At 32.7% G+C, this 27,923-nt stretch overlaps 2 protein-coding genes across 2 annotated transcripts in view; both read left to right on the top strand.

Annotated features, from left to right (window-relative positions):
• Positions 1-10,235, top strand: part of LOC143222756 (uncharacterized) — a 38,751-nt gene extending 28,516 nt beyond the window's left edge. The window contains exons 7-10 of the mRNA XM_076449700.1: positions 3,985-4,118; positions 6,337-6,500; positions 7,154-7,275; positions 8,696-10,235. Of these exons, the coding sequence (XP_076305815.1) occupies positions 3,985-4,118; positions 6,337-6,500; positions 7,154-7,275; positions 8,696-10,235 (1,960 nt within the window). The remainder of the gene's footprint in view (positions 1-3,984; positions 4,119-6,336; positions 6,501-7,153; positions 7,276-8,695) is intronic.
• LOC143222757 (uncharacterized) lies at positions 10,232-21,475 on the top strand. The gene is made up of 5 exons (XM_076449702.1): positions 10,232-11,043; positions 13,697-13,887; positions 14,580-14,626; positions 14,943-14,982; positions 15,248-21,475. Exons 1-5 carry the CDS (start codon positions 10,733-10,735, stop codon positions 16,282-16,284), a joined length of 1,626 nt encoding a protein of 541 aa, XP_076305817.1. The 5' UTR covers positions 10,232-10,732; the 3' UTR covers positions 16,285-21,475.
• Positions 21,476-27,923: the final 6,448 nt, after the last annotated feature.

Below are 27,923 nucleotides of genomic sequence, written 5' to 3'. Positions count from 1 at the left end.
TGTCAGTGTAATATAGTTTCAAAACACCATTTGCCATGTTCATACTTTTTAAAAGGAAAGATATATTATAATTCCTATGTTTATTTCTTCTTCAGCTTTCTACAAATTACAGTCGTGTGTGTCACTATTTATTTCTGAACTAACCATTATGTAACTTCGCATATACCTTATCCAATAAGCTCAGAACCCTGTCAATTTAGATCTCCATTTTAGGAGGTCCTAAATCAAATATTGCGAACATATATTTTGACGTTTCATTATATCTTCACAAATACAAAATTCATCTTTTTTATTTTAAAGAAGTTAGAGGTTTTTTTTTGGTTTTTTACATGTTGATCAACTCACATGACATTTTACACAAATTTAGTTTACGGAAAGTGCTACAGCTTGAAGCAGAAAGCAGTGAGAATTTTCCCTTTTTTGTGATCTTACAAAAGATATAGAACAGAGAGACAATAATTTTCCAAATTTCAGATTTTAATTCTGCCAATTCTTCATATTTCAAGCAACCTAGATAATACTTTACATAAATATCTTGTAAAACACACACATTCTGAAGCAGATAACTACCTATTGTTATGCACCACGAACCCTCCGATGTTAGCGTTGTAAGTCTGTAAACTTACCGCCGTCCAACTGTGAGACTTTTCTTTTTCTTTCTTGCAATGTGTATGGCAAGGAATGATCCATACAGAAATACTATCTGTATATGTAAACGTTAGAAGGGATTCTTGTTGGTAGTAGGTGATTCACACAATGTATGAAACTGAAAATACTCTGCCGAAAAATAATAATGTCTTATGCATTGTAAAACTACATTTTAGTATGTTTCAATACGAGGTCTGTTCAAAAAATACGCGGACAGACGTCATAAAACAAAATGTACTTTATTTAGAAGTTACAGGTCTGGGACCCCTTCAAAGTACTCTCCTCCCCAACGCACACACTTATCCCAACGGTGTTTTTACTTGTTGAAACAGTCCTGGTACACTTTTTTTGTAATGTCCTCTAGCTCCTTCGTCGCATTTGCCTTAATCTCGGGAATCGTCTCAAATCTTCTTCCTTTCAAGGGTTTTTTGAGTTTGGGGAACAAGAAACAATCGCAAGGAGCAAGGTCAGGTGAGTAGGGGGGTGGGGAAGAACAGTGATCGAGTGTTTGGCCAAAAAGTCACGAGTTCTGAGGGCTGAATTTCGCAGCAACGCGGTGCATCTTCAATTTTTCGATCAAAATCTCGTAACGAGATCCAACTAATATCCCACACTCTTCAGCAAGCTCCCTGACAGTCAGACGTCGATTTGCCCGCACCAGAGTGTTGATTTTGTCGACGTGTGGGTCGTCAGTTGACGTGGAAGGACGTCCAGGACGCTCATCATCTTCAATGGACTGTCGACCATCCTTAAAACGTTCATGCCACTTGAAACATGCCGTACGATTCATAGCAACATCACCGTAAGCCGTGTTAAGCATAGCAAAAGTTTCAGTCGCAGATTTTCCAAGTTTAACACAAAATTTCACGGCAAGTTGTTGCTCCTTCAGGTCATTCATTCTGAAATCCGCCAAACGAAAAAATCGCACTTCACTTAAAACCGCGTAGCTAATACACAAATGAAGATATCTGCAATCGGGAAATGGCGTCGTAATCAGCTGATCTGTGCGAACCTAGCGACATCAAGCGGATTCTCCTGGAACCAACTGGAGCCGCGCAATTCAAACAGTCCGCGTATTTTTGAACAGCCCTCGTATATCTTTATCCTTTTATATGTTGTAGCTTATCTTTTCCTTTCCTTCCTTGCTTACAATATTTGGGAATGTTATCAACTGGTCAGGGAAATATTTACATTTCTTTACGAATGTTGAATTTTCTAATTCAACTTATGATTTTCAATAGGTATCTATGAAATTTAATTCTTTAAGGAAAACTAGTTTTAAAAATGCAATTATTTTAAGTAGATAGTTTTCTTTATGATCAAACATATTGGAATGAAGGATTAAAGCGTCAATATTTAAATGATCTAGATTTAAATATTAAATTTACTTTTGAAAAACCTTAAAACTATTCATTTCTTGGATATATTGATTGAATTATCTGATAACAATTTTATAGAAACTGACCTTTTAATATAAATCTATCAATTCCGACGTTTATTTGAATTTTTAACAGTAATCATTTCGCAAAAGTAAAAAAAAAATCCAATGTTTGTTAACAACGAAAACTGTACAGACTGTGAATAATAAAGAAAAGTGTTACATTAACTGAATTAAAAATGTTTTTATTAAACAAAAATCCTTTAGAGGGCATAACTGACTGTTGCGTATTTCGCGCCAAATTATATGTCCTCAAAGTCAGAAGTGTTATTATTCATTGCAAGGTATACCTCAGGGTATTAAGTTAATGTTAAACAGTGATAGACTTTACTTACCTCTCGTGTATCTAGTAAGTGTTACTAGTATTATCGTAGCTTATAGACATAAAAATAAACTTGAACCATTTATTTTGCTATAGGCACGGTTTTTAAAATAAATAAGAATGTATTAGTCACGTAGATTATATTACCAATAATATCATTAAAAACACAAATGGAACTTTTATATTCAAAACCAAAAGATCTTTCTCTTGTATTTTTTGGTGAAATTTCTATTTCCAAAACAGAAATTTTTCATTTATAATGGATCAACATACGTTTCATGTTAGAAATTCAAGTCAGAGCCAATTACAATGCTCAAAACATTTTTATAGTATCTTAAGTACCCATGCTATCTTTCGTTGTTCATTTTGATATTTCGACTTTAATAAATATTATATATATTGTAATAAGTTGGGTGAAGAGTAGAGTTACAACTCTGAAAGCGCCATCACCTTATCCAGAAAATAAATAAATTGAATAATCTTTTATATTTTATGCGAAAATCGTACCATAAGATAACATTGTCAGGAGTGGGTTCAAGACTTTCTAAAGGGAATGTGGAATTAAAGAAATGTACGTCTAAATGTCACACAAGGAAGGCTTGCTGTGTGTGAGAGAAGGCTTCCTTCCTGTGGCTAGTTGAAGACTTTTTGGAAGTTTTTAGAAGCCAAATCCCGATACTTTCCATGGATTTGTCGCAATTCTTGTTGCTAATTTGCTACCATGGAGAACATCCTTGCCTTCATTCGCAAAGATGACTTTGAGAATCAGGTTCTTAAAATATCCCTTATATTTAATTTATATCAGATGCTTTTAATTGGTGGAATAGAGAGAGGAGTGGAATATTTGAATAATAATAATGAAAAGCGTTCCTAGGACCTTTTGTAGGTTTTAAATCTATATTAATTTATTGGAAGAAAATATCCTTCATGTGCTTTTTGAAACATTTTATATACAAACCGTCCAATCCTCATTTTCACACAGTGATACGAGCATAGATTACCCCAGAACACAATAATATATCTACTCTCTGCGTTTGGACATCCAATTAAACACCCGTGTTTGCTTACTTAAGTTTGGAAAACCGAAACTGTAAAACTCCTACAAATTATAAATGAGACTTTCGACGATAAAATTTAATTTTTAGTTACAAACAATGCTATTAAATAAGTGAATAAATGTAAAATTTGGTAATAGACTTCAGACTATCAAACAGTGATACACTACGTGAATGATTTAAATACAATAAAGTATTCTTGTGTTTAATTGCACAGAGTTCAGTTATATATATATACTACAGAACTAGGTTGATGTGAATAGTCATCTGTTTTGGTTGGCGAGAGCTTTTTATGAGTTCATGTATAAACTGATTATTTTGTCCATTAATTATCATAGGTATAATTAAGAGTTAAAATGTTTTGAAATAACTGCTTATTACCAAGTTCTGAAAGTGTACTAGAGATTATCAGTTTAACCTTCCGTCAGTTTCTTATCGAATAGAACAGTATTCTTTAAACAAAGAAGAATTCTATTAGCTAAAGAATGTTAATATTTGATAAAACGACTTCCTTCTGCAAGAGCTGCTCACTGTGGAGCATCCAAGGGCCAATTGGAGACATTAAAGATACTGAGATCCAATGGAGGCAACCTGTGGCTAACTAACGTACGTGGAGACTTGCCGCTGCATGAGGCTATTCAGTCTGGTAGAAAAGGTAATTATATGTGTCTTCCTTTACAGTATGACAGCAGACAGAATATGACACATTAATTAATATCTCTAAAGTAATTTCTAGAGGTAAATTTACTCAAAACCATTTTATTGTTAGAAAGATTAAGGTTTTCTTTTCTTATGTAATTCAAAATTTCTTACAGTTTTGTTGTGATGTTTGCTCGATGTAGAAGCTTACTTTTATGTGTTATTATACTAGTTTGTACACTTCAAAACATGGGAAAAAATCAGTTTTTGTTATATGTGAACTTAGTGCTGCTTCTATTTTTCAGTTACTTAATACTTAACTCTATTTTTGCATCCTAAACAAAACTGCACCAGTTATATAACAAAAATCACTATGTATTTATATGTACAATCAACTAAAACATACAAGCTCTCTCAATATCTAGAGGACATACACAACAAAACTTTGGTTATCATGAGATCTGAAGAAATCATTATATAAGTTTTATTGCTCTTCTGTATACTCAAAGACATACACATCTGGGTTTTGCTGTTGTATTAGTTGAGATCATGGGATCATAGTGAATTAGCATTTACTTCCAACAACAACAATAAAGCACACTTAATATGAACAGGAAATATAAAAAGACTGGAACTTTCTTCATGAAATCTGTAATTCTGGAAAGCAAAAACAGCGACAAACAATTGTTGGGCTGATTTCAGAAGTGCACTTTAATGACAACGTTTCGGATCTCTTCCACTACTGTCTTCACTGAGGTGTTTCTCTTGAACACTGTTTAGATTTTACTGCAATATTTATTTCTGTTGTTTTTCTTTTCATGAACTAAACACTAAATCTTCTTTCGAACCTTAATATCTTTGTTCTAATTAAATAATGCGATTGTGCACGTGGATGTTGTTTATTGGATAGTAGGAGTCTTCAATGTATGTTAGATAAAGTTTACATAACATTATAAATTTGCACTTCCTGCGTTTATTTGTTTTATTCATTTACTAAAATTCAAACACTTGCTATATTTAACCTTGATATGATTTCTATCGTCTATGTGTTTTATTTTTTTGTTTTAATAATGAATGAAATATACAGGGTGTTCGGAAAGTCACTGTGCTCTTATATATTTATTAACAGACATGTTTCAATATATAATACAGGAGGTAAATATGAATGACAATTATAAACAATGTTAAAAGTGACCCCCGTTGGCATCAATACAGGCTTGGATCCTTCTTATTTTGTTTCTAAACACCGCTATCAATTGCTGGTTTGAAATAGACTGAATAGACATATGATTACAAAACTGCACAGTGACTTTCCGAATACCCTGTAGTAATATCTACTACTCGGGTACGAATATTTACTTAGTTTAATGCTTATATTATTTCTACTGTACTTTCCATTATTTGTTTGGTTTAATATTGTTATTTTATCCACTATTCGGGTACTCTAGTTAAAGGTGGTTAGGGCGCTTGACTCTGAGGATTGCAGGTTCGAATCCCAGTCACACCAATCATGCTCTCCCTTTCAACCGTGGGGACGTTATAATGTGACGGTAAATCCAACTACTCATTGGTAAAAGGGCAATCCAAGAGTTGGCGGTGGGTTGTGATGATTAGCTGCCTTCCCTCTAGTCTTATATTGTTAAATTAGGGACAGCTAGCGCAGATAGCCCTCGTGTAGCTTTTAGCTACACAAAAACAAATACTCTAGTTAAAATATTTGTAAAGTGTAATATTGTACTTTGCCGACAAAGCCGTTTGAACTGTTCACACATTATTAAAATTTTATGAAATTTTTTTCAAAGTTTTCCATTCGATGTATTATTGAGATATAGACCAATATCCAGTAACACAAAAATAACTTGGGGATATATTCCCATTATCTTTCCACTATTTAACATTAATATTGATGTAATTTTGTGAGAAACCGAAGATTAAATTAACTAGAGTTTGTTATAAATATATTATTACAAACAAGTATATAACAGAATTCAATTTGGAAGTTCAAAAAATAGTTATAAGTAGCACAGTGTGAAACCATACATGTTGATGGTAGAAATTGGTTCTGCTGCATATATGGTTTACTTTCCAATTTGATCTATATCATACAGCGATTTATTTTTTATTACAAATATTGAAGTAAAATTTTATAATCTACATAAGATACCTTATTTTCAGATGATAAACACCAAATACTGTCGTAACTAAAAATTTGATATGCTCTATTTTTCTAATAGATCTCGTGCTCTGGTTGCTTTCATTAAATCCAGACGCAGTTAACGCTCAAAATCTTAACGGCCGAACAGCCCTTCATATTGCAGCTCTTACTGACAACGTTGAAATGTGTAAAATTCTTTTGGACAGTAGAGCCAACATCAACGCCGTCTTGAGGACAAGCAAGGTAGTATAAAGTTTATGTAATATTATGTTAAAATAAAAATGTGACTAAGATTATAAAATTATTATACTGACAAACATTTGAATTTAGTTTATAAAATTAACTCTAAAAATAGATGCACTAAATATTAATAGTAATTAAGTATTTTTCGTGTTATTAGATAATTCTATCTAAACAAATAATCTAAACTGCTTTAAAAGTGTCATTCTAAGATCTCAGATATAGTAAAATAAGTATATATTATAACAGTTAAATATTCTCGAAATTGTAGTTACCTTAGTGTCGTGTCGTTCTGATAAACTTGACTAAAAACACTGCTCACACCCTTACCCCTGGTTGGACAGTGACACGTCTACAGAATTGCAAAGCAAAGATCCTGGCTATGAACATTTAGAAAACTCAGTTTCTTTAAGGAACAAAAAACAGGATTTGATACTCATGGTAGACACAATACAGATAGCCCAGTTGGTGGCTATGTGATTAACAAAATAAGAAATTAGGTTTTGTGGTGATATTAATTAAAATAAATTGCAAAATAACGTTGTTCTGTACTTTATTTAAATTAAAGTTTTAAACCCATACTAGTAGTCTTTAAAATACATTTTTATTTCAAGTGTGTTTCCCGTCATTATTAATTGATGTGTTTTGTTCAACAGGGTCAGTTAATGACCCCGTTAGATGCAACTATACGCAGAGGTAACAAAAGCTGTGCTAAGTACCTTCAGCTTCATGGAGCAGTACCAGCCAGTAGGCTGCTAGAGAACCATGAACTGAGTAGGTGAGTCTAATATCTTCCGCCAGAAGTCTATTAGAGAACCTAGGATGTAATATATAATTAATATCATCTTCAAACAGGATTACTAACAGAACAAGATTATAGTATGTGAGTTGCGTAGTGTAAAAATCAGAAGGAAAAAATAGTGTGTAAATTATATAACATAGAGATAAGAAAATTAAAATCAGGAGCTAGTAAGCGAACTACATGATCTACAAACAGTAAGCTGTCAGAAAACCCAAGAGTTTAGTAGTCGAGTGTTGCTATAAAAACAAGAATTTAGATGGTAAGTTACAATTTTATGCTGTAATTACACCACTCCATTAGTATAAATGAACTTCGCTTGTGGACATGAGACTGCAAAAGAACTAAGAATTAAACAGGTGTGTTACCCAAAATACTCTGAAGGTTTGATTACACTATGTAACACAAATTTTGTTTCCTCGATAGTATGTGTTATTTCTTAATTGCTTGTGTTGTAAAAGTACAGAAAATGGCCATTATTTCCTTCAAACTTTGTTTTCGTGACCTAGATAATGAAATTTAGAAATGTACCTATTTTCTATGTAAAAACGGGCAAATTTTTACATTTTCATTTACATAAGGTCTGAATAAAACAACATATGAATCAATATTTACATGTATTTATACTAAAGTTATGAAAATATGAACCAAAATGTTGAGAAGTGAGTAGTGTTTTTGAGATTTGCGACTGTAATGTAAATCACATTCACGTATCAGTCCCCAAATATAGTCTCCCATCATTTTTTCGTTATACGCTCCTAGGTCACAAAACCAAAGTTTGAAGAGTAAAATAGGTCTTTCCCATTTACTTTAGGACTAAGCAATTGGAAGATAACACTTTCTGTCCAGGAACAAGAAAAAGTTAAAATCTTGTTAGATAGTGTTGTTGATGATCTAATGCTTTGTTCTAAAGCATTAGATGCAAAGTGTAAATGTTTCTCTATAAATGAAAGTTTAAAACAAGTAAAAATTGTTTTTACAAAACTGTTCTTCATAATTACTTATGTTAATGTTACTCGAAAATATGTTTAACTTGAGCTAAATATTGTTTATCTCTAAGCATTAATGGTGCATGCACTTTAAATGATATTATGGGTCTCAATGTATAGCGTTTTTGTTTCTGCTTACTTTCAACAAACTTGCACAAAATAATCACTGAAAGAAAATTAAAGAACGTTGCTGTCTCGTTTATTTTTATTTGTATATGAAACATTAATTGACGTCCTTTTTACCAAATGATGTTCCAATATTTTAAATTTCTATCGAAAAGGCAGATTTGATATTCTGATTTCTTTATTCAAATGTTGAAATAACAGCCTACTTGTTAATTTTAATGAGACCGAAAAGTAGGAGAAAATATTATCTTTAAATTTTTTAAATGTATTTCTTGTTCTGGTAGATCATTCATTGGTCGCTTGGAAGAAGCTCCGGGTCAAAGGATCACACCATCAGAAGAAAGTTTGTCTTCTCCTTTTGTTAATAAGATGAACCCTTACAGTTTGGAATCGAGTTTTGACGAGATAAGAATGCGTTCTGAGTCTGTGCAGACTGATCAAAGTAAAATAGACACACAAGATGCTGATGTCCAAGTTCTAAGGTACACCCCGCGTCTCCAAACGGATGAAAACGTAACCAAGAGCAAGGACATCGAACGACAATATTATCTGAAAGAAAGTATTGAAAAAACTTCAACCAGCAAGGATGATGGAAAAGAACACCGAATGAGGCAAGCCATCATCACAAATGTATATATCACTGCTTCTGATGATAACAAAAAAGGGAGAAAAGGGAGAAACAGACAGGAATCTGAAGAGGAAGAAGCATCGGATGAAGACAGTGTAGCTGATTCTCACATTGAGAGAAAAAAGCGTCGAAGTCCAAGAAGAAAAAACGTTTATAGAGATGATGTCGATTCTGACGACATTGAGGAATACGAAAATAATGAAAATGTTGTTCGAAGAAGAACGAAGAAATCGAGAAGAAATAAAAGTTATAAGCAAAGAATTGTACACATAGATGAAGATGAAGAAGCCAACACAGGCCAGATAGCAGAGCAAACTGATAAACGTTCCCACAAAGATGGAAAAGGCAGGCAAATTCGTGCTACATCAGAAAACGATGAAGATGAAAATAAAAGCGAATCAGAAGAAAGAGACACTCAAAGAAAAAAGAGGCACGTTCAAAATCGCAAAGGATACAGTGAAGAAGAGGAATCGTTAGAAGATGATTACGATGATGAGTCACGTAAAATGAGTAAAATAAAAATAAAAAAATATTACGAAATTAATGAAAAAAATAAAGCGACTGAAATTAAAGATGGAAAAGAAAACCATATTACCAGTAAACGTGAAAATATTGTACTCAAAACAAAACTAGAAGATAACGAGAGAAACACAAAATATAATATCCATAAAGAAACTGAAGAGAAAAATAATAGACAGAAAGAACCAAACAAAGACAATGACGCTAAAAAAGATAGTAGACAAAATGAACAAAATAACAATGAAACTGGTACGCATGTTAAAACTGATAATAACAAAAGCGATAAAGATGAGTTAGAAGAAACTAACATTTTAGAAACTGGTAATCATGCTAAAAATGACTTTAACAAAAACGATACAGATGATTTGGAAGAAACGAACATTCCAGAAACTGGTAATCATGATAAAACTGATTTTAATGAAAACGCTACAGGTAAATTGGAAGAGACCAACATTTTAGAAACTGGTAAACGTTTTAAAGATCAACTACTAAATGAACATAAAACTGTCAATTCTCAGACCAGTCCACCTGAGGAAGAAGAAAATCATAAACATAATCACTACGAGTTAGTTGGAATGACAGAGACATCATCGAAAGTAACTAACAAATACACAACGGACACTGAAAAATCCGGATTTCTTAGAAATTCTAAAAGTGAACTAATATTAAAAACTTGAAGGTGTTACCAACTACAGACAAAACTATCCCGTTAGAGACTCCTAATAAAACAGCAGATGAAAATTCTACTGTTTCTGTCAAACAGAAATTGACTAAACGCAGAGAAAAACAGCAGCAGGCAGATAGTGTAGTTAACGCAACGGCTGAAGAAGGTGAGAAAGACGAACTAGTACAGGGTAGAGAGGAAAGAGGAAAAGCCATTCAGCGTAAAGAAGAAAGTATTGACGACGAAGTACTTTCAGAAGATGAGGTAGAGACAATAGATGCAAAAGAAAATCCGAATGCGAAGAAAGCAAGATATACTTTGAAAACAAAAAAAAGAAATAGCTTATTGCTGACTGAGGAAGAACACTTTCCGTCCTCAACCACCCAGTCACCTGATAGAACGAACACTAACGATTCGCGAAAATCGAAGGCACTCAATAACGATAAACGACATTGTTCTGATACACCAGACGTTTCATCTGTCGGAGAAGAAGAAGGATATAAAGAAGAGATGCGGAACATTCGAATGAAAAAACTATCCGTCAACTTTAAGGATGCAGGCGCTGAAGAAGATTACAGTGTAGCACAACCTAGTGACGAATATAAAATAGTAAATGGGCAAACATTTGTGAGACCTAAGGACCGGAAAGTGAATGTTGCACACGTGAAATCGAAACTAGACACCAAAGCACCTGTTTCTCGTAGTAAACGATCTTCTGTAGGACTACCGAAAGTGAAACCTAATCAACAACGTGTTTTACACAATAACAATACTATAAAAGATGACGTAATCGATGAAGCGATGCAGAAAAGCATAAAAATGTAAGTTATTTTGTAATTATTATCTTAAAGTGTGGATCTGTTCTATGCATTATTAAATAAATTACTACAACATCAAGTTTCAGGATTGGTATGGCCATGTGGTTAGGGCGCTCGACTCGTAATCTGTTGCTCTTGAGTTTGAATCCCCATCTGACTGAACGTGTTCGCTCTTTATGCCACTACTAGTTGGTAAAAGAATAGCCCAAGAGTTGATGTGGGTGGTGACGAGTAGGTACTTTCCCTCTAGTCTTAGCTGCAAACTTAGGGACGGCTATCGCAGACACACCTCGTGCAATTTCGTATAAAATTCATAACAAACCAATTAAATTTCAGAATGTAAAGATAGCTAGTTCAAAAGTTGAGTAACAGTTGTTTTCAAATTGTTCAGTGATTATTCTCCTCTCAATAAAGGTTTAGTTACTCTTAGTTCACGACTTAGTAGTAAGTGGCCACTTAAATGTTTCTTTAGAGGAAATCTGATTTCATGTCAGCAGAGAAAACTATTGTCGCTACTTGATAATTAATTAAAAAAACAACTAGTTTCGCGCCAAGTTACACGAGGGATATCTGCTCTAGCCGTTTCTAATTTAGCTCTGAAAGACCAGAGAGAAGTTAACTAGTCATCAGCGGCCCCCCCGCAAACTTTTGAGCTTCTCTTTTATGAAAGAATAGTGGGATAAATCGTACATTATAACGCCCTCACGAAAGAAAGGACGAACATGCTTGGTGGGACGGGGATTCGAACCCGCGGCTTTCGGATCGCGAGTGGAGGCGACCTAGCCGCCTAGCTATGCCAGGTCAAAAATAAATAGTCTAGCTAGTTTAAAGTTAATTGGCCCGGCATGGCCAAGCGTGTTAAGGCGTGCGAGGGTCGCGGGTTCGCATCCCCGTCGCGCCAAACATGTTCGCCCTTTCAGCCGTGGGGGCGTTATAATGTGACGGTCAATCCCACTATTCGTTGGTAAAAGAGTAGCCCAAGAATTGGCGGTGGGTGGTGATGACTAGCTGCCTTCCCTCTAGTCTTACACTGCTAAATTAGGGACGGCTAGCACAGATAGCCCTCGAGTAACTTTGGGCGAAATTCAAAAAACAAACAATCAAAGTTAATTAAAAAGCAACTAGTGTAGCTGCTTCGTAATTAATGAACCCTATAGTGGTAGTTGAAGGTCAGGGGCATATTTGATCACGTATGTTAACTTGCATTCAAAAGTTTTGAACAAATATTTTATAAACGTATATCAATAAACTTGGTATCAAACTGTTTATTTTAATTTAGTTCTTAGTATTATACATTAGTTAATTCCTTAATTTGAAATTAAAAAATATGACTAAATTTCGATTTTTGTGTGTCACGCTTGTACGTCATTTTCTGGGTTAGGTCAGATTATATTTTATGACGCCAACAATACAAAGCCAAAGGTTTCATACGAAGTATAAACTCAAATATTTGATATTGGGAAGCTAGAATATAAAATAAGAACCTCCTACGTTTTTATTCGTTGAGTTATCATAATATTTATAAAATTCACCATACTGGCTCCGCCCACCACTTCATCATTTGAAAAGAATCGTTTATCTACGACTGTTTTTACATATATGTTAGAGAATGAAGTATAATATGACAGTTTAGAAAATTACAGATAAATATTAAACTTTCCTGAAAAATAAAAATGTTTGATTTTTAATCACGAGGTTTTATTTTTCGTTTGTTTTCACTATTTATTATTATAAAAGTAACTAACACTTAAAAATACAAGCTTAAAATTCAAGTTAATGAAAACAAAATCATATAAATCTTTATGGATTATACTAGTGAGCAGCTTGTGCGTTATGTTATTCGATACGGTGACTTAAACAGCACGTATGCTGTGTAACTTATGCCGGGGGTTATTTTTAGTCAGACACGGCTCACAGGTCAATGAAACTGAAATTTGTAAATATCAATAGATGTATAATGTTACGAATTTAAAATTATTTCGAATTAACATTTGTGGTTTTCTGTTGCACTTTTGCAGTTTTTTCTAAAGTAAAGAAAGAGGTAATTTAGATTTATTTCCTAATTTTAATAATGGTTACGAGCTCGGTGAAATCGACCAACCCTATATATATATATATATTTAGCATCGGTAAAATAGCATGTTAAGTATAAAATTTATTAAAAAACGTTTGATTATCTAGAAGGATATATTTGAATGTTAGTAAACAGTTACACACTCCTATGATTTTAAATGATTGTATTTTTACATTTATTTTTGCATATTTTGTCTTTGCGTGTACTTCGATTAAGTTTTAATATTTTAATAGATGGATGTATGATGCTAAAACTATGATGCTAAGACGATCTTTTATCGTCTGCAGTCAGTTTTAGGAAATAAACTACTCTAAACGAAACAAAAAATACAAATTAATAAATAAAACAGATTACAATGACCGGGATACAAGGGTTAATAACTAAAACTTGTATGAATTTGGTTATTTAATTTAAACTTCTCGTCATTAAGAGTTGCATTTTTATACGTTCTAATTTAATGATTTGGCGCTCTTACAGTGATATATTAATGTGACTGAAACGTGTTTCTTGTTTGGAAAATTTAATGAAGTTATTTGTACTAGCTGGTCATTAAGGCCTAAATAAAAAGTAATTTCATAGTAGGAACCAGGTGGAGAAAAGATTATTTGAAGATCTAGAAGAAATGAAAAAACAACAACAACGCTATGGTCGCAGAAACGAAGCTGTCATTGTCCAGAGGTTAGCCAACAAATTACGAAAGGACGTGGTGGCAGCTGGTCTACGGGAATTTGAAGGGCCATATAATTATAAAACTTATGAAAAATATATATTTGGTAATATTTTACATTATTTAAAAGTGATATATTTCATTGTTTCATTTTTAAAATGCATATACACTGTGTGCTGTAAAGTATTATTATTATTATTATCCTAATTAAATTATTTAATCATTATAAAATTAATTTTTCCATAAATGTTAATAAAACCACGACCTATATCTCCAAAATATAATTTTTTCAGTTCAATATTTCGCTATTATAGCTTTGTCAGGAGCTATTGATATCCTAGAAGTTCGTTAAGCCAGTTAAACTTGTATTAGTGAACTCGTAAAAGATATGTATAGCTCCTAACGAAGCTGTAATAACGAAATATTGAACTAATAAATTTACACTTTGGAGATACAAGTCATGGTTTTATTTACATTTTAAAAATGTCTGATAATAAACTCCAGTTCGCGGTAAATTAAGTTAAGAATAATAATTTTAAGATGAAACCTCAAATATTGCAATTTCAATAACCTCAATAATGTCAATGTATCGTGTATTCTATATCGCCAATGATCATTATTTACATAGTTACTTTACGTAGGCAACTATATTTTATGTTTTTTATACGGTTATTGCTATAAAAAGCTAAAGTGTAGGAGGAAATATAAACTTAACTTGTTATTCAATAAAAAAGAAAACAGCAACAAATTAATTTATAATAAACTCTAAACTTAATATATTTATTATCATATCTGCAGAACAAATAAGGCTTTTGTCGAATCAAGGAAAGATACCACAAATTAAGGTAAGTTAATCTTTACCATCAAAAGTAAGTACCAGAAATATTGTTATATTACTTAAGTAGTCTGATGCACTTAAACATACACGGTTATCAGATCCATTAAGTAATATTTTTGATAATACAAATAATAAATGTCAAACGTAATTTAAATTGAGACTTTTATAGAATTCCCGTGTCCACAAAGCTATAAATAGTAATATTTAAAACTGAGTTAAACAAATATTCAAATTAAATAACTTATTTACTTATCAGCTTCCATCTAATTCACCTTATAACCTTTTTTAATGTTCTAAAGTTAACCTTTTACTTTTTTTTTCAGAAAAACAATCCTGTCATAGAAGGTCACGGACGTCGGCCAGGTACGTAATTTTTCAAAACTAACACTATTCTACAACAAATCCACTGTAAATTAAGACTTCTTTAATAGTCACTTTTACAGGTAAAAATGTTTTATTTTGTTTCATGCACCAATTTCTTTTTATTTTTGCTTTTTCCAAGTATTAAAACATTATCGCACGTCTATTTGTATATGATAAACTTGCATTAATGCACAGATTCTCTCAAATGTTCTATTTTATTTGCCTTAACTGAATATGATTTTAAGTCATAATTCTATTTTTTCAGCTAAACCATTTTTCCCAAAACCTAATGTTCCTGGGAAGTCCGTTTTGCCGGCTATTTCTCCTCCATCAAGTGGAGGAACAACAGCTAGTGAAACAAACACAAACTCTCAAAATCGCTCAAACCATATATATCGTTCGTCAAATAAATCTACTATAAGGTCTGTGTTAAACCGAAATATAGGATCCACTGTAGCAGCACCTTCTGGAGTCAAAAAGAGAGAAAGTATGAAAAATGATGAACTAAGGTCAAAAACGAATGTTAATGAAAGTAATTTGAAACAGTATAAACAGGTAAATAACGAAAATAGGCCTGTGTCACATAAAGACACAGCGAGTAATGTTGCACGTAATGATGTGAGTCTTGATAATTCCCACCTCAAGAAGACCGAATACGGATTCCAGAATTTTAATAGTTTAGAGGAAGAAGGAGAGACTGGTAAAAACTTCGATCTTCAAGGAAATATTATAACAAGTAATGGAAAAACAGATGATACAGTAACTACTGAAGTAACTGAAAGTAGGTACAGAGTGACAACTGATTTAGTTACTGATTATAACGGGCAACTGAAAGATGTAAGTGGAGAGAATAACGAATCTGAACAAGACAATAGTTCAGACAGAAAGCAAGAAATTTCGTCTTCTTCAGGAAAGGGAGAAACAAATAATAAAGATAAAAAATCTGTTAATGAGTCGGTACATCGAGTAATGAGTGCTAGTCTTCAAAACGGTGCCCAACCTTCTGATACGGTTACGGTAGAAGTGAGCTCCGAAGGTTCCGCTACAAAATATACTCACACTACAACAGTCGAGGATCTACTTCGAGCAACAACAGTTCCAAGGACAGACGACGAATCACAGAAGCGGTCGCTGAAGTTAGAAGATATGCTTGATTTGGAGAACGATGGACCTCTCACGTTCGAAATCAGGCATGGTCGAGAAAAAAACGTATTTAAACTTCCGGCGGACAAACTACAGAATAACAAAAAATGGCAGGTGACTTTTACAATCGGGAAAGAAGAACATAGACCGGTTTGCTAGAAAGCTGGTTGCATTCAAATTTCCCTTTATTAACTGTGTACTAAGTCACCACATAGTTTTGTAACCAGTGTGATATAAATTTATCCATGTTATTTTGTTTTTGTTTTGTTTTGATTATGATGATCAAAAGTTCTCATGTAATCAGCTCAATTTCGTCTTCAGAAAGTGTTGTAACTGTGAAACTGAAAGAACTGTAGAGATGTCTTATTTTCCTGGTTTCTACTGATGAATCACTTAAACAGCAAAAGTAACTACTATTACACTGTGTAGTGTCACAAAAATGTTCATAACAGATCTGTTACTAAGTACTAGTTAAAGTAGATGACTGATAAAATAGAGATCTCAGTTTCTGACCGAAACGCACGTAGATAGCTGAAGAATTTCTGATTACTAGATAATTGTTAATTGTGGCAATTCATAAGAAGTTAAGCATTCATCAGGTTTGTACTAGAAAACAAGCAAGCGTGATGTACGATTCGCTGTGGACAACAAATAATCATAGTAAATGAGATTGTACCGGATTTCTAGAACTATCCGATGCGACATATTATCGGAAACAAACATGTTTTAAAGAAAGAGATCTAAAAGTATGACTCGGGATATTGAAAGTTATAAGAATGCCAGAAGTAAGTAACCTAAAGAAAATAAGTTATTTTAATGTGTCTTGATACAGGAAATCAAATGATTTCTAAGGTGTGACCTGATATGAGAAGAAAACGATCATAACATGTTCTCATACAGGAATTCAAACAACAACTAGGTATGTATGACCTGACAGAAAAAAAAAAACAAAAACATGCTATTATAAGATAAGACACAGCACGAGAAGCCAAAAAAACATCCAGATATTACCTGGTGTGGGAGTTTAACTGATCATAAGACTACCAAGTATGAATTGTAACATATGATTTGATACACGTTAAAATATCAGTGACGATAAAACGTGTTACAGTACGTAAAATAGAACCGTAGTTAGTCACAATATGTTTAACTTCTTGTTTGATATTACGTTCTTTTTTGTCTTTCTTGTTCAGGAAACAATCACTTAGGAAATTAAATATTGGTGACTGCTTGTTGCTCGTGTCCATTAACAAGCGCCTCTACACATGACACTTACAAGTAACAGCATAGGTTGTTTCGTTTTGAATAATGTATGTATGTGTGTGTGTGTGTTTAAACTGTTATATCGCAAGTTAACGACTCTATTCTACAATAACTAAAACATGTATAAGCTGTATACATTTAGAAATGTACACATTCTGGCATTAATAAAATAAATGAGCAAGATGTACACAAGGGTTCTTCACAAGTTAGTTGTGCCACATTTTTAATTTTCCTTTTGAACCATTCTGTACTATGAGATACTATATATAAAGGTACACACTAGGATATCATTGCTTTTCCCACCTCAGGCATTGGAACCCAATTTTCAACATTTTAAGCCCTCTTACGTATAAAAGAACCAGGTGAGGGTAAAGTTACAATTAGTTTGATAAACCATTTCTGTACAGAAATGGAGGATGATTGTTGATTTCGCTGTTTATACGAGTGGAAGAGAAAAAATGAAAGTGGAGTTTTTGTTCATTTCTACTCGAAACTCTCATATATTCACAGGTACATATTTTTGATTGCCGTAAAGTTTTGTAAATACAGATGACCGTCGAACGAAAAGAAATATTAAGCTTTCAGCATGTATTTCAGTTCGAAAGGAAGATTTGAAAGTCATTTGTATTTGAGTTTGTTTGAGCTTTTAAACTGTAGTCTGTCTCTTCCCTCCTACACAGCGTATTTATCTCTGTGTTATTAATTTGTTTTCTTTAATACATATGTGGTATATGTTACTATACTTTGCTGATGACAGTAATTGTAAACACCCGAAACATCCAAAGTTCAAATGTCTTATTACGTTTTCCTTTGGTATTTTGCTTCCTAATATTAGATTTTGCTATAACGTGATGAACGTGAGGACTTTTTTTTTAAAACGTCCATGTGACTTTCACAGTTCCATTTCCTTTCTGGAGCCTCCAAATACACGAAAAAGAAACTTGTAGTTAAAGTTTAATAATTTTTCCGATCAAGATTTTTGATAATTAAGAAATAACAAGAAATTAGAAGACTCGTATATTGTCCTCTTATTCCTAGCACTGGTGATAACGTTTAAATGACTTATGATATATACCTATATCATGGACTCGCAATGCATGATTTCTAAAATTTATTTGTTGTTTGTTCTCATGCTGGTGTATTCATTTACAAGTAGAGAACCATCTGCTGGATATAGATTTAGAATTACAACTAAACGTAATTCTGCTTTGTACGATCTTAAGGGCGATATTTTATCTTTGTAATGGAAAAAAAAAAAAAACATCTGTATATACACTATGATCTCCGTATTACCGTTGGTGGCATGGCATGGCCTAGCGCGTTAAGGCGTGCACTTCGTAATCCTCGGGTCGCGGGTTCGCGCCCGAGTCGCGCCAAACATGCTCGCCCTCCCAGCCGTGGGGGCGTTATAATGTGACGGTCAATCCCACTATTCGTTGGTAAAAGAGTAGCCCAAGAGTTGGCGGTGGGTGGTGATGACTAGCTGCTTTCCCTCTAGTCTTACACTGCTAAATTAGGGACGGCTAGCACAGATAGCCCTCGAGTAGCTTCGTGCGAAATTCTAAAAAAACAAACAAATTACCGTTGAGGATATGTGATGAACAAGTCTGTTTAAGTGATTTCTCGCATACAGACTATATTTACCACTATAATTATCGATTGTTTACAAAACATTACATTTTGTTTATTTAGTACCATAAACCATAATTTTTGGATATACATTTCTACTTAAAAATTTTAGTTCCTTATTTATATATGCTTCAATAAGAGTTTTTGCGCCAATTGAATCAACATTTTAACAAAATTTCTTTTGAACACGTCTGGTAGAAAGCTTCCAAAACTAAACTACAAACACAGTGAATATGATTTCATGATACACATCATATCTCTCGTTCTGTATTATTAAAAGTACTAAAATTGAAATGGTGTATTTTTGTTGGTGTTCTACTGTATATTTTATGCTATTATGCTTATTGTTAATTCTCATCAAAAATTTATTAAACATTTTATGGTTCATCAAAAATTACAAAGTATCAAACGTAAAGTTATGATAGTTAATTGGATTAAATGTCTGTGGGATTTTTGTTTCACTATTGACTTTCATAAAAGCGAAGGTAGAGGTTGGCAAGTGACGGTGTCAGTTTAAATCTCGTCGGAACTCGATATATGTTACCATGCATTGTATTATTAAATATAAAATGCTACTTATTTGTAGCAATCTTCAGTCGTTTTGGGATCGTATGTTTAGGACATCTCTTTTCATGTATCTTAGGATAAAATTCCTAGAAACATTTCTAATGGTTTAAAGTATAAGTGAACACTCAAGCTAATAAAGATAACCAATCAAGCGTGATACGTCATGGCTGCGATGTAATAAAACACTATAACTCATTTAAAGTTATCTCGAGAACAAATGTCACGAAAGACTTTAAGTATGGGATAAAGTGTTTTAATTTATAAGGCTAAGCCACAAAGCAACACAATAAATTTGGCATATAATCTTCCAGTATGTTTTTGAATTAGATTGATTTATTAAGCATAAGTTAAATAACGAGGGAACTTTTCATTACGAGTAGAACTGGAGAAACTGCAGCAAACAATAATGTCTCTTTAAATAATATCGTTGTTTCCTCTGCTTATTCCAACTGGTTTAGATGAACATGTGAAAAGTTGTTTTTTTATGTGTCTGCGTTTGTTACATTCTTAGAACATAGTCATACATCTGAATAATAATAAATATACAAATTAGATGTTCAACTCCAAGTTACAATGCAAAATACTTTGCACGTGCACGTATATGAACTGCCTATCAATTTGAGCGCTATAAATAATCGCGGATAAGTAATTTCTACAAATTCGTTGATTTTCAACTGATTTTGTGATGGGCATAGTAACGTATAAAATCCTTAGTCAAATGAAAGCATATTTTGGTGACTTATGTTAATTCCAGTGACATAGTTTTAAACAATTCAAACAGTCATTATAACTATCGCATAGGCTATAAGAAATAATGTACTTTATGTTTGAAACATTAAACTACAAAAGTATTTTTCTAACGATTTAATGACGTTTTTAATATTAGATATTTTAATATTGTTTAAACTTAGTTGAAACTTCACCTTAAAACTAGATCGATATTACAGCTCCAGCACTTCAGTTCCAGCACCTTAGTTTTACCTGCCCACCAATGAATAAAACTTTCAACATTTAAAAATAACGATTATTCTGTGATTAAAAAAAGTATATGGAGAGAAAACATTTTTATTTTATTTTTCTAAATGTGCCTACTTTTGAAGAATGATCGTTTGAAGGCATTACAGAAAGACATTCTTTAACCTCTGTGAATGAAGGCTCGAAATGATTATTATATTTATTATTAATATCCAGTGTACTAATGTTAACAGTTAGGTTTAGCTACAATTAAGAAGCTTAAATAACATTTAAAAGATAGTTGACTTCTGCTTCTCACAATGAAAAATTTTATGCTGGATCAGTAATTATGAATATAATTTATCAATACCTTAAAGATTCTAAATGATTCGTGATTAAAAAAATCCATAAAATTTACCGATTGATTTTTTTCAGCTTTCTTTCCGTAGTATTAAATATTTTCGATATATTGAAAACATTTTTATCTATTGTCAAAATTATGTCTTCTGTTGTGCATTGCATAAACGAGAAGATGAGCATTATTTACCCAGTGTGGTATTTTAAACACCATCCTTATTTTGTTAAAGACCATAAAAACTCGTTTATTCCACCAGGCACTTTCGTTTTTCATTAATAATACACACATATTTTGTTATATATTTATGAGAAGTGAATAATGGGGTGCTAGAATGTACATATTTTAATTTGTATACAATAATAATGGATAACACCACGCTTTTTCACAGCTTTCTATATACTTGTATCATATGGTATAAAGCATTCACGTCAGATAAATATATGAAAATACTGTTTTTTTGTGTTTGTTTATACATATATATATATATATATGACGTCTGTGATATTGCATATATTAATCTAACGCTATTACAATGGCTCCAAACATGTTTCTGCTCTATGTATATTTGATTTAAATACAATAAAAATAATCTTTAGTACAACAATTTCCTGTTCGAATTATATCGAGTTTTTTAAATGGGCGTGAAAAATTAGTATGATTCATTGTATATCGGAACATTTCAAACTTTAGGTTAAACTAATACTTTATAAAATACTTATTATTTTCTTAATTCTTCTTTCCTTTTTACGTCATATCTTAAAGTTAACTACGAAATTTGACTAAAACTTGTGTATCAATATTATTTATCATTCAGTGTTTGAAAACTGTAAAGCTAATAACAAATTTTCAGTTTTTTTTATTGAAAACCAACGAAACTCTTCAAACTTAGAAAAAGTTGCGTCACATTCATTTGAACTAAAGGAGGTTAACATATTACGTTGTTGGTAGTTTTACAACATTAGAAAAGAAATTAAAACATTATTAAACTATTACATCACAGTAAGACTACTCATACGTTTTACCAAATCTTTTTTACTGGCCTTATACGGGCTTTCAGTAAAATTGAGTACATAATATCACAAACTATCAATCAATCTAGATGTTATCCATAATAAAATTTGATGTATAATAATGGACTGTATAAACAGCATTTCAGCTTAGGATTTGTGTACTTTAAAACCAAACTGATCATATAATGTTTTGTATTAATGAAAACCATAGTAGACAGCGACGCGCAACATGCACAGTGTATGGCTGGAACATTATTCTATGCTTTTATTTATCTTTCAAGAGACACCCGTACACAGAATATAAATAAAGAATTGCTAAAAATTATCACTTTTATTGTTATGTAATCCACAAAATTTATAGATCACGCCTCTCCGTCATAAGGCGTTATATACGATAAAACTGACATGTATCAAATGACTGATACAAACAAAGTTTCGTTTGTAGCTTTGTAATTTTAAGCCCAGCATGCATCATGAGTTCTAATACTGACTGTGATGCATCGTCATCCAATGGTTGATACACATCTGCAGCCACTGTAAATAGAATATTCTTATAGTCTATAGAAACTCATCGTACTAATCATATAGCTACTGGTGACAGGCCGATACTTGTTTGCTACATAATTCAGTTGCATTGCTTCAAGATATTTTAATAAATACACTATATTAAGAAGAACTGTTTACCAGAACTTGGTCTTACCACTGTAAAATCACCAAAGATGTTATTCTAAGATCGATAATCCTTTCATTTTATAAAACCTATGAAATCCAAAATTTTAAATTCCCTTTATGTATGAAAATAAAGACATTCTCCAACAACACTACACTTATACAAAGTTACCCAATAATGAACTCCTAAATGTAGAATTTATTTAGTAGCTGCTTCTCGAACAAGGTTATTCCATTTTGCCACCATTTTAATCGATATGGTTCTATAGAGACAGCATTTTATATCTTTTGGTGTTATAGTGGATTTTGACATGAAGAAATTTAAAAGAGCATGTTGTTTTAATTTAAATGTAGATGATCTCACTGTAAAGAACAAAATCATTATGGGAGACATTAGCTCAGAGGTAACATTATCTTCTAAGGAGGAGATTGAAGTGTTTGAGAAAATGTGGAGATATGTTTTACAGAGTGATACAAACGTGGAGATTTGTTGTACAGGGTGATGCAAATGTGGAGGTATGTTGTACAGGGTGATGCAAATGTGGAGGTATGTTGTACAGGGTGATGAAAATGTGGCGGTATGTTGTACAGGGTGATGCAAATGTGGAGGTATGTTGTACAGGGTGATGAAAATGTGGAGGTATGTTGTACAGGGTGATGCAAAATGTGGTGGTATGTTGTACAGGATAATACAAATACACTAATATAGGGTAATAGACTGCTAAATTATGGACGGCCATAAGGCCATGCGCGGCAACGTTTCAGATAACGAGTATTTTGAAAGTTTGAAAAGAAAGAACAAACAGTTCAGGTAGCGGAGGTCATGACTAGTAAAGAAGATGACAAACAGTTCAGGTAGCGGAGGTCATGACTAGTAAAGAAGATTACAAACAGTTCAGGTAGCGGAGGTCATGACTAGTAAAGAAGATGACAAACAGTTCAGGTCATGATTAGTAAAGAAGATGACAAACAGTTCAGGTAGCGGAGGTCATGACTAGTAAAGAAGATGACAAACAGTTCAGGTAGGTCATAACTAGTAAAGAAGATGACAAACAGTTCAGGTCATGATTAGTAAAGAAGATGACAAACAGTTCAGGTAGCGGAGGTCATGATTAGTAAAGAAGATGACAAACAGTTCAGGTAGCGGAGGTCATGATTAGTAAAGAAGATGACAAACAGTTCAGGTAGCGGAGGTCATGATTAGTAAAGAAGATGACAAACAGTTCAGGTAGCGGAGGTCATAACTAGTAAAGAAGATGACAAACAGTTCAAGTAGCGGAGGTCATAACTAGTAAAGAAGATGACAAACAGTTCAGGTAGCGGAGGTCATGACTAGTAAAGAAGATGACAAACAGTTCAGGTAGCGGAGGTCATGACTAGTAAAGAAGATGACAAACAGTTCAGGTAGCAGAGGTCATGATTAGTAAAGAAGATGACAAACAGTTCAGGTAGCGGAGGTCATGATTAGTAAAGAAGATGATTGTTTGATGAATCTTGCGTAAAACTGTCCGAGAACCATCAACGTTCTGGCGCACCTCAGTGGTACAGCAAAATGTCTGTGGACTTACAACGCTAGAAATCAGGTTTCTACAACCGTGATGGGCGGATCACACTGTGTAGCTTTGTACTTAATTCCACACATACTAATAACCAATGTGCTAGCTCTCCCTAATTTTGAAATGATAGTAGAGGGAAAGTTTCTTGTAAGGACCAACCACTGCCAAGTCGTGGTCTACTCTACTCAATTAGTGGGACTGACCACCACTTTTATAACTTACCCACGGCACCAAAGTGTGGATCGTGATTTTGTTTTCGGCTCTAATACTGTACGAACATTGTATCCACACTATGGCATGCTAACCATTGGCCTACTCTCAGGCATTATAAAAAATAAAAGGCAGTCATATGATGGTATATAACAGTTTGGAATGTTAGAGAATGTAGTTAGCATAGTTTAAGGTGTGGGTACTTAAGGTTGGTGGTCATCAAGGTTCCTAGAAAATTTTGAAACGAAAATTTAAAGAAGTAGAAAAAGGTGTAACGGTAGGTGAGTGTCCTAAAGGATAAAGAAAGTTAGGTAACAGACAGGGTGGATAAAATGATAAGGATAAATGTAGGCAGGTAAAACGATGACGTTAGATGATAGTTGAATGACGATAGAATGGTTAAGAAATAAATCGAACATGTATTGAAAGTGGTGAAGGTAAAAGACATTCCGGATAGGCAGAAAAAGTACTTGATAAAGATAAATTTTAAATAAAATAACTAGAAAAGTGGTGAAAGATGGTTAGATTGTATACGAGTAGAGAAAGTGTATCATACGTGTGGGTGAAATTCTGTATGTAGAGAAATTGTGAATGGGTAGAGAAAGTTGTAAGAACTGATGTTAGATTGAATAAATAGAGAATTTGGTGAAATCACAAAATAAGTTGGACAGGTACAGAAAGTTGTTAAGGATGTATGACTATAGATAGCTGCTCAGAATATTGTGCTCTTCCTTATCACAAATATATCCAGCTTATGACGCAATGAAAATCCTTTTGTTAATAATGTTTTCTTCTTTAAAACAAACTATATAATTGTCGAACACAAAAACATCAACACACATCTAATTATTTAAATAACTCAAGAGAAATTATAATCGAAGTATAATATTATTTACTACGATGTAATAGCACCATGAGTTTTTTTAAAAAGATTAATTTCATAATAACTCGTCATAAGACATCAGTATTATGTCTGTTATATTTTAAAATAATACATACTTTATCTAGTCCCTTAAAGATTTTCAAGAATTACAAAAGTATATAATAATTTTATTCCAACTATACTACATTTTTCATATTCACTGCCGACAACGCGTTTCGCTCAATCCAGAGCTCTTCAGACCGGCTGGGATACGTGAAACACAGTGGTGGTGAGAACACTACTTACATAAGCTATTTGTTAGAATATTGTGTGAACATCTTAACACGAACATGGCGAATATAATAGGGCTGAAATACTGTTATTGTACACGCTTTTCGTTCTTGAAAATTCCTAAAAGGTTAGATAAATAATTTATTATTTCAGCCGGTCTGAAGAACGATGGATAAAGCGAAACGCATAATCAACAATAAAAAAGGTGAGAATAGTGTGTTAGAAGTACTATTATTACAACCTTTTCTAATTCTTATGAATCACTAAGGGGTTAGATAAAGAATGTAATATTTAAAATTGGAAAGCTTTCGTATAATGAAATCCTTAATTACGTTTTATCGTGGTAACACTATGTAACAAATGTTTTTCTCTTTCTTGTTCCTGGACAGAAAGTGTTATTTCCTAATTGCTTATGCCTAAAGTAAATGTAAAAGACCTATTTTTTCTTCAAACTTTGTTTTTGTGACCTGGGAGTGTATAACGAAAACATGATGGGAGACTATATATGGGGTCTCACACGTGAAAGTAATTTACATTACAGTCGCAAATCTCAAAAAACTACTCACTTCTAAACATTTTTTTCATTTTTGTATAACTTGAGTATAAATACATGTAAATCTTGATTAACATTTTGTTTTATTCAGACCTTATATAAATGAAAATGTAAAAATTTGCCCGTTTTTACGTAGAAAATAGGTATGTTTCTAAATTTCATTATCCAGGTCACAAAAACAAAGTTTGAAGGAAATAATGGTAATTTTTTGTGCTTTTACAAAATAAGCAGTTAAGAAATAACACATACTGTCCAGGAACAAAATATGTGTTACATAGTGTAATCCAGCCTGTAAGTTTCTTTTCAATTCCGTACATCCGTGTGAAAATGACATTAAAACAATATGTAAATATGCACTGTTATCATAGCTTACAAACATTTCCCTCACAAATTTTTATTTTTATAGACCGACCTCTTCTGGGCAACGAACATTATTTAGAGTGTAAGTACAGGAAGTTTTTGAAATAAGGGTCTCAGTCATGTTTTCTTAACTTTCCATACCATTCAACTTATAAAATGTACTTGAGACATCACTTCAAAGCATTGATAGCCTTAATCATCTCTAATTTAGTTAAAAGTTAAATCTATTTATTCACGTTTTCAATAGAAAGTGAAATATTACTCTCAGAAAGTCGCTGAGGGAACATCGACGTCACTACTGGTGATTATTAACAAAGATGTAAGCAGATTATGATATATGGACTCACAGTACTATTTTATGTACCTGCATATTTTCAGGACATATGACCTTTGTGATGTCACAAGTTTAACGACTGTATAAAATTTATAAATGTGTTCAGTCATATTATATTGAGTAACACATGAATCATCAAACAACTTTTATATATTTTGTTGTCGTACATGTTTTTTCATTATCGCTCTGTGAAATAATTAGTGATTTTTGAGCACGTGATATGTATTTCTCTTCTAGTATAATGCTCTTACCGTGCGATGGGATCCTTTATAGTAATAAGGAACGGCTCTGGGGAGATAAAAATGCACAATTATTCAGTTCGCTTTCGTTTTCTCGTTGTCAGATTTTTGAGCTTATAGACCAGGGATGGTCAGGTTCCCTTGGACCTCTTCTTCCTCTCAGTGCAATTATTTTATCTGCTGGTTGGAGAAAAATAGCACTTGCTCAGACCATTTTCAGGTCTAATGTCCATGTCTATATTTGTACTTTACTTAATAATAAATGTCAGAAGAATAAGACTTTTTCTTAAGCGGTAAAATATCAACGTTAAACTAGCATTGGTTTTAAAGTCCAGCAGCTGTTGGTCTTATGACATTCTTATTTCTAAAACAGATGTTAACAGAAAAGAGGAACTTAGGTCTATTTTCATGATGTATGTAAAAGTGATCAAGGTCATATAGTAAATAACTTTTTGCTAATTTTTTTGAAAGTAATTTAGAAAATTATGCAAGAGTTTATCGGCAATGGTTTGAATACTTGCGTATTTATTTATATATTTTATTGAGGTGCTACGATGGACTTTGAATACTGTTGAAATAATTGAGTTTTGTACTGCCTATTGTGTTTAGGTGCTATATTTAACTGAGCTGGGCATGTGTATTTTATGATTAGACTTATGTACGTTTTATATATTGTTTGGTGAAGTTCCTTGATTTTTATCGGTTAGACTTCTTACATAATTTGCGCGTTTCCAAATACTATTAAGTGATTCGTATCATAAGTTAAACCTAAGGATTTTACCAAAGTAGTGGTCTGTAGAAGTGTTCCATTTGTTCATATACAGTTTAGGGGGATCTTTTTTATGTTTGGTTTGTCTTTTGGATAATATTACTTGATTTTTAGGCTACATACTTCCTGCTATTGCTATTCTACATACACCTCACTAGCTTTAACTGGGTAAGT

The sequence above is a fragment of the Tachypleus tridentatus genome, chromosome 8 (genome assembly GCF_004210375.1).
Source record: "Tachypleus tridentatus isolate NWPU-2018 chromosome 8, ASM421037v1, whole genome shotgun sequence".
NCBI lineage: Eukaryota > Metazoa > Arthropoda > Merostomata > Xiphosura > Limulidae > Tachypleus > Tachypleus tridentatus.
Note: the sequence above shows the minus strand (reverse complement) of the source record. Positions and strands in the feature narration are given on the sequence as shown.

Bases quoted from the DNA above. Each gene is read 5' to 3' on its own strand.
- LOC143222757 (XM_076449702.1), top strand. From the start codon at position 10,733: ATGCGGAACATTCGAATGAAAAAACTATCCGTCAACTTTAAGGATGCA. The intron at 13,888-14,579 runs GTAATATTTTAC...TCATATCTGCAG, and splicing joins TTATGAAAAATATATATTTG to AACAAATAAGGCTTTTGTCG. The intron at 14,983-15,247 runs GTACGTAATTTT...CTATTTTTTCAG, and splicing joins AGGTCACGGACGTCGGCCAG to CTAAACCATTTTTCCCAAAA.